This window comes from Macaca mulatta, chromosome 1 (assembly GCF_049350105.2).
Source record: "Macaca mulatta isolate MMU2019108-1 chromosome 1, T2T-MMU8v2.0, whole genome shotgun sequence".
In the NCBI taxonomy this organism is placed as follows: domain Eukaryota; kingdom Metazoa; phylum Chordata; class Mammalia; order Primates; family Cercopithecidae; genus Macaca; species Macaca mulatta.
In genome coordinates this window covers 194,795,733-194,809,049 of record NC_133406.1, presented here as the reverse complement: position 1 = coordinate 194,809,049, position 13,317 = coordinate 194,795,733, and the positions used below count along the sequence as shown (strand labels likewise).

Sequence of the window (13,317 nt, the reverse complement as noted above, 5' to 3'; positions counted from 1 at the left end):
ACTAGAATAAGGGTAAGTAATGTGATCATATTTATATTCTAAGAGTGTGGTATTGTTCATATCGGTTAAACATCTAACTATGGGTGGCCCTCAGTTCTGAGCACTACACTGGTGTAACCAGTAGCTTAATAGACATCTTCACTTGGATATCTCACTGGCACTTCAGAGCAAACACATCTAAGATGGAAATGACCATAATCTTTCACACTTTTTTTCCCTCTTCTGTTCCCTGCCTCAGTTGTCCAAGCCAGAAACTTGGAAACCATTCCTAGGGCTTTTTTCTCTCTCTGCACCCTTGATGCAGTTAACAGGTCCTGTGGTTTCTACTTTCTGGATCTCTCTAAAGTCCACCCACATTCGTCCCTCCCCGCCATCCTTGTCTCAGTACCAGTCACAATCACCTCTCTCTCAGCTAATTATAATATCCTACTAATCTGCACAGGATTTGCTAGTGGAGTGGATATGAAGTATGTGAGAAAGAGAGAACTCAAGGATCACTCCAAGGTTTTGGCCTGAGCAACTGAAAAAAAAAAAAATTGACTTGTCACTTACTGAGCTGGTGAAGACAAGTATAAAAGTGGAGGTGGGGCGGGGTGTGGTGGCTCACGCCTGTAATCCCAGCACTTTGGGAGGCTAAGGTGGGCAGATCACCTGAAGTTAGGAGTTCAAGACCAGCCTGGCCAATGTGGAGAAACCCCGTCTCTACTAAAAATACAAAAATTAGGCGGGTGCAGTGGCATGCACCGGTAATCTTAGCTACTCAGAGGCTGAGGCAGGAGAATAACTTGAATCTGGGAGATGGAGGTTGTGGTAAGTGGAGATTGAGCCACTGCACTTCCAACCTGGACAACAGAGTAAGACTCCATCTCAAAAAAAAAAAAAAAAAAAGTGGATGTGGGCCACATTGTGTCACGTTGCCATTTCTGGTTGATGGGAGGCTGAGAAGGTTTCTGGCTGTATTACTTTTGTATTACCATGTAATACAAATATATAATTACCACAAACTGAAAAGCTTAACATAACATGCATTTATTATCTCACAGTTTCTGTCTAGATATATCTTAGCTTGGTTCTTTGCTTCAGGGATTCATCAGGCTTCCACCAAGTTGTGTGGGCTGTGTTCCCATCTGGGTGCTCAACTGGAGAAGGGCCTGTTTCCAAGCTTAGTCTCATTGTTAGGAGAATTCGTTTCTTCCTGCTTGTAGGATTGGACCTACAGAGTTTTTTTTTGTTTTGGTGCTGTTGGGCCAGAGGCTATCCTAGAGGTTGCCTGGAGTTTCCTGCCACATGGACCTCTCCATAGGCAGTTCAGAGAATGACAGCTTGCTTTGTCAAGGCCATTAGGAGTGCAAGAGTGAGTCTTCTAGCAAGACAGAATCTTATATAACATAACATAATCAAGGAAATGATATTACATTACTTTTTTTTGTATTCTATTGGTTGGAAACAAGTCTCAGGCCTCATCTACATTCATGGGAAGGGATTACATAAAGGTGTAAAATACTGGGAGACAGGTAGAGCAGGAGGACTAGCTTAGAGTCTGTCTGCCCAATAACTGTTGCAGTCGCAATATGGAAGGTGAGAAGATAGAATGGATTCTGGTACTTAAGTTACCAAGGCTGAGTCAGTGGATTCTCCTGTCAGAGACTGTTGATCTGTAATGGTGATGCAACTATGAAGAGAAGGTTAGAATTATTTTGCAGGGGTGCACAGTAGCAGCACAGCTCATTGCCTGGTGGTTGTGATAGCAGTGTCCTGAGATTGTCCCTGAGGTGCAGTCTGTGGGGGCTCCTTGTTTCCTACCAGTTTCATAGGCCTTTTTCTTCTGTCTCTGTTCAGCTCTGTGATCCATTCTATGTAGCCTTCTAAGAAATTACCCCTTAGGTTTAGGATAGCCAGAGTTGTTTCTGTTGTTTGTAACTAAGGATGTGACAGGCCCTGTACATGTACCTGGAATAATTATAAATAGTTGTCACAGCATGGATTAATAGGAGGAGAGGGAGGTAGAGGCCAGATTTGGATGGCCTTGCCAGCCATAGTAAGTTTACACTTTATCTTGAGATTCATTTAACTGGTTTTTTTTTGTTTGTTTGTTTTTGTTTTTGAGATGGAGTCTCGCTCTGTCGCCCAGGTTTGAGTTCAGTGGTGCGATCTCGACTCACTGCAAGCTCTGCCTCGCAGGTTCATGCCATTCTCCTGCGTCAGCCTCCTGAGTAGCTGGGACTACAGGTGCCCGCCATCACGCCAGGCTAATTTTTTGTATTTTTAGTAGAGACAGGGTTTCACCATGTTAGCCAGGATGGTCTTGATCTCCTGATCTCGTTATCCACCTGCCTTGGCCTCCCAAAGTGCTGGGAGTACAGTTGTGAGCCACCGTGCCCGGCCTCATTTAACTGCTTTTTTCTTTTTCTTTCTTTCTTTTTTTTTTTCTGAGATGCAGTCTTGCTCTGTTGCCCAGGCTGGAGTGCAGTGGCACGATCTCGGCTCACTGCAAGTTCTGCCTCCCTGGTTCATGTGGTCCTCAGCCTCCCGAGTAGCTGGGACTACAGGCGCCCGCCACCATGCCCGGCTAATTTTTTTTGTATTTTTAGTAGAGACGGGGTTTCACTGTGTCAGCCAGGATGGTCTTGATCTCCTGACCTCGTGATCTGCCCTCCTCGGCCTCCCAAAGTGGCGGGAGCCACTGTGCCCAGCCCATTTAACTGTTTTAAGCAAGCGAGTAACATATAGGAAGATTCTTGTGAGGGCTTTTTGAAGGATGAGTTTGAAGACAATGAGACTGGTATAAGTGAACCAGGTAGAAGCCTTTCCCAGTCAAGTAGGTGAGGGAAGATGAGACTTGAGGTGGTGCCAATGGGATGGAAAGAGGAGGCAGATTGGAGAGATAGTGAGGTTATAGAGGCAATAAGACTTGTTCATTTATTGGATGTGAGGAAAGGACAAGGAAGGAGTCCAGGATGATTTCCAGGTTTCTGGTTGAGGTAACTGGATGGGTGGTGAGGAACTGGGGCAGGGAATAGAGGAGCAGGCTGGTGACAGGCTTTAGAGCACATTGGTTATGTGTGTCTTGCCCTTCTCCCAGAAGGAATCCATCACTTTTTCCACTTTTTTTTTTTTGAGACGGAGTCTCGCACTGTCTCCCAGGCTGGAGTGCATTGGCGTGATCTCGGCTCACTGCAAGCTCCCCCTCCCGGCTTCATGCCATTCTCCTGCCTCAGCCTCCCGAGTAGCTGGGACTACAGGCGCCCACCACTACGCCCGGCTAATGTTTTTGTATTTTTAGTAGTGACGGGGTTTCACCATGCTAGCCAGGATGGTCTCCATCTCCTGACCTTGTGATCAGCCCGCCTCGGCCTCCCAAAGTGCTGGGATTATAGGCGTGAGCCACCACGCCCAGCCCCCACTTTTTCCACTTTTATAGGAGTTTCCGCACTGTCTTTCTGTCTGCATCTGACAGACCTGGGTTTGAGTCCTGGCTCTGGACTTATAAGCTGTGTGATGTTGAGCATATTATATAACTTGAGCCTATTTCCTCAACTGTAAAATGGAAATACAACTTCTTGTTTGTGTATATGTGAATTGAATGCATAGTGTGTGGTATCCAGTGGGCACTCCGCAGTGTTGGCTATTTTTACTACTCAGAAAGGGGTTAGGGAAGAGGCCCAGGACAAATCAGTGAAGGCTTTAGGCAAGGCTTCTAGGTCAAAAGAGGAAAAACACAACATGTGGCAGACCAGCTGAAGCCAGAGGGAGGCCAGAGCTGAGCTACCACCACATGTTGCTGAGCAGATGAGTCACTGCAGGCAGCAGGTCAGGCTACCCAGGCCACAGCAGACTGGGCTGGGCTCTACACGATGACTTCATTGTATGCCTTTTTTGTCCTCTCCTCCTCCCAGAAGGAATCCATCACTTTTTCCACTTTTATAGGCGTTTCCACACTGTCTTACTGTCCGGAAAGAGCAAACACAGTGGAAAGGGACAGAAAAGCCAGAATTACGTCTAGTTTGATCACTAATTTGCTGGGTGACCTGGTGCATTTCACTTCGCCTCAGTGTCTTTATCTGTAATATGAGAATGCGCAGATTTGCCTCCTAAGTGTGATGTGAGAATTAGGTGAGGGTTGGCAGGAACTAAATAAAATGGCACGCATTAGCCTTCTATTCATTAGTTGTGTTATTCTGTCTCCTTCCTGCTCCCGGCCCCTCTCTCCCTAGTTCCTTGAGGACACCGATGGACTCGAACTCATTTTTGGGTCCCCAGCACTGAGCTTGGGCCGGCAATTTCATGAATGGATGAATGAAAGATTCAATGGGAGTCCGCAGCCGCTGCTGGCGCGCTGAGAGCCCCGCCCCCTTCTGGTCCTCCGACTGCGCGCCAGGGCCACGGGCGGGTCCTTCGCGACCGTTCCCTGGCGCGTGCGCGGGAGGCGGCGCGCGGCCGGAGGTGGCGGGCGGGCTCCCGGTGCGCGCGCGTGAGGGGCGGGGCCGGCCGGAGGCTGGCTGTAGGCAGGCGGCTGAGCCGGCGGCGGGTGGCCTGCCCAGCGTGTGCCGGGTGGCGAGGCGGGGCGGCAGCGATGCTGTCTCTTCCGTGAGGAGCGCAGAGAAGGTCGCGGCGCCGGAGGCCCCAGAAGGCTCGAAGGCGCCGCTGGCTGGGGTCGGTGGCTTCGGGCGTCCGCCCGGCCATGGTGGCCGCGGGCGGTGGTTGGCGCGGCTGCGCTGCGGCCCGGGGCAGTGCGGGGCCGGGACAGTCGCGGCGCTGACGCCCGCGGGCCCCAGCTGCAGATATGAAGCGGAGCCGCTGCCGCGACCGACCGCAGCCGCCGCTGCCCGACCGCCGGGAGGATGGAGTTCAGCGGGCGGCGGAGCTGCCCCAGTCCTTGCCCCCGCGCCGGCGAGCGCCGCCCGGGAGGCAGCGGCTAGAGGAGCGGACGGGCCCCGTGGGGCCCGAGGGCAAGGAGCAGGTAGGGCGGGTTGGGATCCGGGCGGGGGAACCTGAATGGAAGCCGTGGGGGAGGGGATCTCCGGCGGGAGGACCCGGGCTGGAGCTTTGGAGGGGTGGGGTCTGAATAGTTACGGGGGAGGAGTGGGAGGTCTGGGGAGGCCGAGAGATGGGGAGTGGAGAAATGGAAGTGGTGGCCTGGGGTTGAATTGGAAATGGGGGAGTAGAAGAATGAAAAATTGGTGCAGGAGGTAGTCAGGGGTTCTGGATGGGGCGAAAGGACGCTGGAATGTGGGCTGAGTGTGTGAGCTGCAACGAGTAGGCTTACTAAAGAGGCGTTGAGTTATCCATAGGAGTAAATAGTGTAAGATGGGGAAAGTCAATTTGATATAGTATTATCCTGTTTCCTAGAGGTTGTCCTTAAAATTGTAAAAACGGATGACACTCCCAAGCATTCTCTGATTTGGCCATCATTATACTTTTGTACCAGTGTGTTCACAATCATTGTTAAGGCTCTCTTTACCAACCATCTATTTCACAAGAAAGCACGTGTGAAACACCTGCATGTGAGCAGTCTTAAGCCCAATTTTGTGAACAGAATTCGTAGATCTATCGTTTGCCTTCTAGTTTTCCACTGAAATACATTATTGGGAAAACACAGCAGCATATAAATATTCATGGAGTTTCTGAATGAACAGGACGTGTTTATATAATTTATTAGTCAAGAGTAGGTGTATTTATGAGTAGGGGATAAAGGTCAGTTTTATCAGGCAGGAGAAGCTGCCACTAGTAGCGGTAGTAAGTTTAGTGAAACGATAATAAGTGATCCTTGGTCTTGTTGGATTTGCAAAAAAATGTCCTGTAGTAATGAACTCTAGTGACAGCTTTCCTTTTGTTCAGTTCTATTCGGAATCCTAGTGACTTCATCCTTGAATATTTTAAGACTTCTTATAGGTCTCTTACCTCTTTTCTCTCAGATAATTAGCATTTTCCTTAGTCACTTTTTTTTTTTTTTTGAGACGAAGTCTCGCTTTGTGGCCCCGGCGAGAGTGCAGTGGTGCTATTTTCGGCTCACTGCAACCTCTACCTCCTGGATTCCGGCTATTCTCCTGCCTCAGCCTCCCGAGTAGCTGGGATTACAGGTGCCCATCACCATGCCCAGCTAATTTTTTTTGTATTTTTAGTAGAGACACGGTTTCACCATGTTGGCCAGGCTGGTCTCGAACTCCGACCTTAGGTAATCTGCCCGCCTCGGCCTCCCAGAGAGCTGGGATTACAGGCATGAGCCACTGTGCCCGGCCCTTTAGACGCTTTAAAAATTATATACCATGCTAGGTAGCCCTTGGACTTTTCCCCTGTTTTGTTCTTCCACCTCTTATTCCCCACTGAGCCCTGAGGAGACTGCACCATTGACCATCTCTGCCCCTGCTTCCAGCTGCTGAGCATTGTCCTCTTGCTGTATTTACTCCCCCGTGTGCCTACCACTTGTCTTTTACATTATCTACAGTATCATCTAGTCAAAACTTGTAAAGTGAACTTGAAGTCCAGATCCTTTCCTGTCTCAGTATACCTGTCCAGTTGACCTTACTGCATATTTCATGGAAGAGTTCAAGATTACTTGATTTTTCCCTCCTCTTTATATTATGATTTTTGTGTTTACTCATCCTTAGCTTCAGTCTCAGAGAAAGAAGTATTCATCCTCCTCTCTGAGGCTAATTTCTCTACTTATGTCCTTGATTTCATCCTCTTTTGTTTGCCTTAGACCCTTGTTATTCTCTTTGTTTTATATCACAAATAAAAACAAAACAACATAATTGCCCTGAATTGTGTAACCTACCCAAACTACTTTGTTATCTCTTGTTTCCCCAGCAACCTTCTTGAAAAATGAGTTTGTACTCAGTGTCTTAGCATCCTCACCTTGTATACATCCCTAATATGGTTTGGCTTCTTCACTTATACTTTCCCAAAACTTGATGTCTTTAAGGTCACCAAAACCTTTTTTTGTGTAGGATTACTTGTTTATTGAGGTTTGACAAATCAAAGGTTCATTCAGTCCATGAAATATTATAGAATGAGTACCTGTATGATCATAACTCACATGAGGATGGAGAACATTCCCAGTAGCCTGGAATGCTCCCTGTGCTTTCTCCTAGCGCTACCCTTTTACAGATGTAACCTTCCTCACCACCTCTGTCAGTATAGGTTTGTTTTGAACTAATACTTCATATAAATGGAATCATAGTCTACTCTTTTGTGACCAAATTATTTCATTCAGATCATGTCTTTTTTTTTTTTTTTTTTTTTTTTGAGACGGAGTCTTGCTCTGTTGCCCAGGCTGGGATGCAGTGGCCGGATCTCAGCTCACTGCAAGCTCCACCTCCTGGGTTTACGCCATTCTCCTGCCTCAGCCTCCTGAGTAGCTGGGACTACAGGCGCCCGCCACCTCGCCCGGCTAGTTTTTTGTATTTTTTAGTAGAGACAGGGTTTCCCTGTGTTAGCCAGGATGATCTTGATCTCCTGACCTCGTGATCCGCCCGTCTCGGCCTCCCAAAGTGCTGGGATTACAGGCTTGAGCTACCGTGCCCGGCCCACATCACGTCTTGAGACTTATCCATGTTGTTGCTTGTAGAAACAGTTCTTTTTCATTGCTGTGTAATTTTCTATTGTGTGAATGTATTGTGATGGTTACTAAAACTTATTTTTCTTTTGAGACAGGATCTCACTCAGGCTGGAGTGTAGTAGTGCAGTCATAGCTCATAGCGTGAACTCCCGGGCTCAAGTGATCCTCCTCCCTCAGCCTCCCAAGTAGCTGGGACCACAGGCACATACTACCGTGCCTGGCTAATTTTTTCTTTTTCTTTTTCTTTTTGAGATGGAGTCTTGCTCTTTTACCCAGGCTGGAGTGCAGTGGTGCATTCTCGGCTCACTGCAACCTCTGCCTTCCAGGTTCAAGCAATTCTCCTGTCTCAGCCTCCCGAGTAGCTGGGATTATAGGCATGCACCACCATGCCTGGCTAATTTTGTATTTTTAGTGGAGATGGGGTTTCGCTATGTTGGCCAGGCTAGTCACGAGCTCCTAACCTCAGATGATCTGCCCTCCTTGGCCTCCCAAAGTGCTGGTATTACAGGTCTGAACTACCACAGCCTAATTTTTTATTTTTTGTAGAGGTGGTATCTTACCGTGTTGCTCAGGCTAGCCTGAACTCCTGGGCTCAAGTGATTCTCCCACCTTGACCTCCCAAAGTGCTGGGATTACAGGGATGAGTGCCCGGCTTGTTTTTCAAATTATAATGTAATTCATGGCTACTTGTGAAAAGTTTTCATTGTGAAATAGTTACAGAGATAAATATGTAAAAGTCCTGGGAACCTTTAAATTACTAAATCTGATAGTCTTTTTCTCCTCTTGTCTGATCTCTGTGAACTGTCACTGTTGACTGTGTGTTCCTTGTTGACATTGTTTTCTTTTTTTTCGTATTATAATATCCATTCTGTTACTGCTTCTCTGACTGCTCTCTTGTATGTGTCTTTGTCTGTTTTCTCTTCCTGTTCCCTAAATGTTCCTTGAGGACATGTCCTCTGTCCTTAGCTTGATCCTTTATTGTGCTCTATTTAGCAGGCTCACCCTGTTTGTAGATGTTGAGGATGTAGAACAAGGGTCTGCAGTCCTCTTTATTTATGGCATTATGTCATAGAACATCCTTGTAAAGTGAGCTGAGTCTCTTTAGGTGTGACCTCTTTCCTTAGCTCTACATTTCCATTTTTGTGCTTAACATTTCCACCATAGACTCATCATTTGTGTTCTTAACATTTGTAATTTTTTTTTTTTTTTTTTTTTTTTGAGACAGGGTCTCACTTTGTTGCCCAGGCTGGAGTGCAGTGGTGGGATCTCAACTTACTGCAACCTTCGCCTCCCAGGCTCAAGTGATTCTCCTGCTTCAGCCTCCGCAGTAACTAGGATTACAGGCACCTGCCACCATGCCTGGCTAATTTTTGTATTTTTAGTAGAGACGGGGTTTCACCATGTTGGCCAGGCTGATATTGAATCTTGACCTCAGATGATCCACCTGCCTCGGCCTCCCAAAGTGCTGGGATTACAGGTGTGAGCCACTGTGCCCGGCCTAACATTTGTGATTTTTATAATTTGATAGTGACCTTGAAAGTTCATAATTTGTAATAATTTATGATTTTAAAAAGGCCAAAATTTTCATTGTGTGTGTTGAGACTGGTTGAATTCTATTTATTTGGGTAGTAAGAGCCTAACTGATCAGCAAGCATCTACATCTCACACATACCTTTTTTTTCCCTTTCTCATGACGTGGAACAGTGCTTGTTATACTTTTTTATTATACTGGTATTTAGGAATAAGTTCTAATCAGGATGTAGGACTTGGATTTCCAGAAGGTCAGTGGTTTACTGTATCATGAAAATAGAATAATTTCTCTGTTGAAATGTGCTTCTCTCTGTATCTTTCCTTTTTGTCATCAAACATGAAATTACATCCATGGCTTTTTTTTTGTTGTTGTTGTTGTTTGAGATGGAGTCTTGCTTTGTTGCCCAGGCTGGAGTGCAGTGGCACGGTCTCGTCTCACCGTAACCTCCGCCTCCCAGGTTCAAGCATTTCTCCTGTCTCAGCCTCCCAAGTAGCGCATGGCTAGGTAATTTTTTGTATTTTAGTAGAGACGGGGTTTCACCGAGTTGCCCAGGCTGGTCTCAAACTCCTGAGCTCAGGCAATCCACCTGCCTCGGCCTTCCGAAGTGTTAGGATTACAGGCGTGAGCCACCGCGCCCAGCCCACATCTGTGATCTTTTACTTCTCCTTCTCCTTACTCCCTTAGCCAGTCTGGCATTAGGTTCTCTCGATTCTACCTTCATGAAATCTTTCAAACCATTATTCCCATTGTCACTACCTTAATTCCATATTTATAAGCTTTACTCTTGGTTGTTGCAGTATCTTAACTGTATTTACTCAGTCTTCAGTCTTTTAACCTCTAATATATTTCATGTTCTATTAACAAAAGATTGGAACTCATTGCCTCCCTGGCTAATGGTAAGTGCTTTATAAATACTTGTTAAATGTTCATTTTATTTCTCTATATTCATATACCTTTATTAACTTCTTATTACCCATAGAATTAAGCCTGAAGATGTTGGCATTCAAGGTCTACTTGATACTTAGCACTTTTTGTTAGAAGAGTCAAAGTTAGATGCCACTTCTCTTGGTTCCTTAGGACCCTCTGTTTTTCTCGATCATGGCATACATTACTGCAATTATCTTGTGTCTCTCATTAGTTATTTGTGTATTTATTAGAAACATAGATATTTGCTCAATGTCCTAATTGATTGTAAGTCAATCAAGTGAATTCCTCTGAGGCTGTCTTATTCATCATGGTATCTTCAGCCTCTAGTATTTTAACTGGTATGTAATAGACATTCAGTAAGTATTTGTTTATTGTTAGGCACTTTGATAGTCATCAGTTTGAAAAGCTCTTTTTCTCTGCCTCTGCATATTAAAATTCTACTCAGTTTTCCAAGCCTAACTCAAATGCCACAGAAACTTCCGTGAGGCCAGGTGTGGTGGCTCATGCTTGTAATCCCAGCACTTTGGGAGGTTGAGCACGCGGGTTACTTGAGCTCGGGAGTTTGAGACCAGACTGAGCAACATGGTGAAACCCCATCTCTACAAAAAATTAGTTGGGGTTGGTGGTGCATGCCTGTGGTCCCAGCTGCTTGGAAGGCTGAGGTGTGGGACCCCAGAAAGCTGAGGCTGCAGTGAGCCAAGGGTACCACTGCACTCCAGTCTGGGTGACAGAGTGAGACCATGTCTCAAAAAGAAAGCAAAAAAAAAAAAAAAAAAAGAACACCACACACACGCACACACACACACACACACACACACAGAAACTCTTCTGCAAGGTTGTTTTTCCACATGGGATCCTTGGAGGATCCTTGATTGGGCTTCAGGAAATCTGTGAATGTCCTGAAATTCCAGTTCTCAAAATTCTGTGGTTTAAAAAATGAAAGCTTAGATTCCAAGAGATTAAATGCAAAAATGGTTGGAAAGCACATAATAAGCAGGTGCTTAATAAGTAGTTTTATCTCATTTTGTTTCTGTAACACATTGTTTGATCCATTCCTGGGCATATAAAGTAGATACTGAATAAATATTTGCTGAATGAAAGGATGAATCAGTGTTTTAGCACTTTCATCCTCTGTGTTCATTTGTATTTCATTTCTGTTTTTAAGTTGCATGTTATTGAAGGTAAGAACTATGTCATAATGTTATCTAACAATGCAGAGCCAAAGGCTTTGCTCACAATAGGTGCTCAGTAATTATTTATTGAATGAATGAATGGAGAATGATTCAAATATTTTGAATTTTGGTAATTTGAGTAATAATGGTTGTATGATAGGAGTAGACAAGTAAAGGAAATACAATATTTTTGGGGATAGGAGAAGATGAGTCCAACTTTAGTTCCTAAAATACTCTCAGTGTGACAGGAATTTAAAAAAATTATTTTAATGGAAATCAGAACCTCTTTCCTCTGTATTACAGGGTTAGTACATTGGGAAAAGCATAAGGCAGAAAGCACATAGAAGGGAAGCTGCATAATATGTATAGCGAACTATACTCAGCTTGGTATTGCCAGACCCAGAGCTTTACATTGAAGGCATAAATGCTAAATTAGATACTAAAGAAGCCTTGATTGTAGAGGGTCTTTAGTATGATATAGAAGGATAATTGGCCAGGTGTGGTGACTCACACCTGTAATCCCAGCACTTTGGGAGGCCAAGGCAGGTGGATCACCTAAGTTTAGGAGTTCGAGACCAGCCTGGCCAACATGATGAAACCCCGTCTCTACTAAAAATATAAAAATTAGCCAGGCGTGGTGGGCGCCTGTAATCCCAGCTACTTGGGAGGTAGAGGCAGGAGAATCTCTTGAACCCTGGAGGTGGAGGTTGCGTTGAGCCAAGATTGCGCCACTGCACTCCTGCCTGGGCTACAGAGCGAGACTCCATCTCAAAAAAAAAAAGGATAAGTAGGGGAGCAGTATATTCTTTCTTTTTTTGAGATGGAGTCTTGCTCTGTCACCCAGGCTGGAGTGCAGTGGCGCGATCTTGGCTCACCGCAACCCCCGCCTCCTGGGTTCAAGCGATTCTCCTGCCTCAGTCTCCCAAGTAGCTGGGATTACAGGCATTCGCCGCCACGCCTGGCTAATTTTATATTTTTAGTAGAGATGGAATTTCTCCATGTTGGTCAGGCTGGTCTCGAACTCCCGACCTCAAGTAATCCACCCTGCTCGGCCTCCTAAAGTGTTGGGATTACAGGTGTGAGCCACCCTGCCTAATCGGGAGCAGTATATTCTTTTTTTTTTTTGAGATGAAGTCTTGCTCTTGTCTCCCAGGCTGGAGTGCGATGGCGCAATCTTGGCTCACTGCAACCTCCACCTGTCGGGTTCAAGCAATTCTCTTGCCTTAGCCTCCCTAGTTGCTGGGATGCCACCATGCCCGGCTAATTTTTGTATCTTTTTTTTTTTTTTTGAGGTGGAGTCTCACTCAGTCACCCAGGCTGGAGGGCAGTGGTGTGATCTTGGCTCACCGCAAGCTCCGCCTCTCGGGTTCCCACCATTCTCCTACCTCAGCCTCCCGAGTCACTGGGACTACAGGCTCCCGCCAGCAGGCCCGGGTAATTTTTTTTGTATTTTTGGTAGAGACGGGGTGTCACCGTGTTAGCCAGGATGGTCTCGATTTCCTGACCTCATGATTTGCCCGTCTCGGCCTCCCAAATGCTAGGATTACAGGTGTGAGCCACTGTGCCCGGCTTAATTTTTGTTTTTGTTTTTTTTTTTTTTTTGAGACGGAGTCTCGCTCTGTTGCCCAGGCTGGAGTGCAGTGGCTGGATCTTGGCTCACTGCAAGCTCTGCCTCCCGGATTCATGCCATTCTCCTGCCTCAGCCTCCCGAGTAGCTGGGACTACAGGCGCCCGCCACCTCGCCCGGCTAGTTTTTTTTTTTGTATTTTTTAGTAGAGACGGGGTTTCACCGTGTTAGCCGGGATGGTCTCGATCTCCTGACCTCGTGATCCGCCCGCCTTGACCTCCCAAAGTGCTGGGATTACAGGCTTGAGCCACCGTGCCCGGCCAATTTTTGTATTTTTAGTAAAGATGAGTTTTCACCATGTTGGCCAGGCTGGTCTCGACCTCCTGACCTCAGGTGATCTGCTGGCCTCGGCCTCCCAAAGTGCTGGAATTACAGATGTGAGCCACTGCTCCTGGCCTGGGAACAGTATATTCTTACTTGTGTTTTAGTTGGATTACTCTGGCAACTGTGTGGAGGATAGGATGCTGTTTGAGACATGAGCATTGAGAAATCTTCCGAGGTT

General features: G+C 46.2%; 1 protein-coding gene across 30 annotated transcripts in view; it reads left to right on the top strand.

Moving 5' to 3' along the window:
* Positions 1 to 4,501: 4,501 nt before the first annotated feature.
* MAST2 (microtubule associated serine/threonine kinase 2) overlaps positions 4,502 to 13,317 on the top strand; it is a 256,855-nt gene continuing 248,039 nt past the window's right edge. For all 30 annotated transcript variants that reach the window (XM_077958528.1, XM_015138615.3, XM_001105315.5 and 27 more), the window contains exon 1: positions 4,502 to 4,960. In XM_077958528.1, coding sequence (XP_077814654.1) covers positions 4,784 to 4,960 — 177 coding nt within the window. In that variant the 5' untranslated portion in view covers positions 4,502 to 4,783. The remainder of the gene's footprint in view (positions 4,961 to 13,317) is intronic.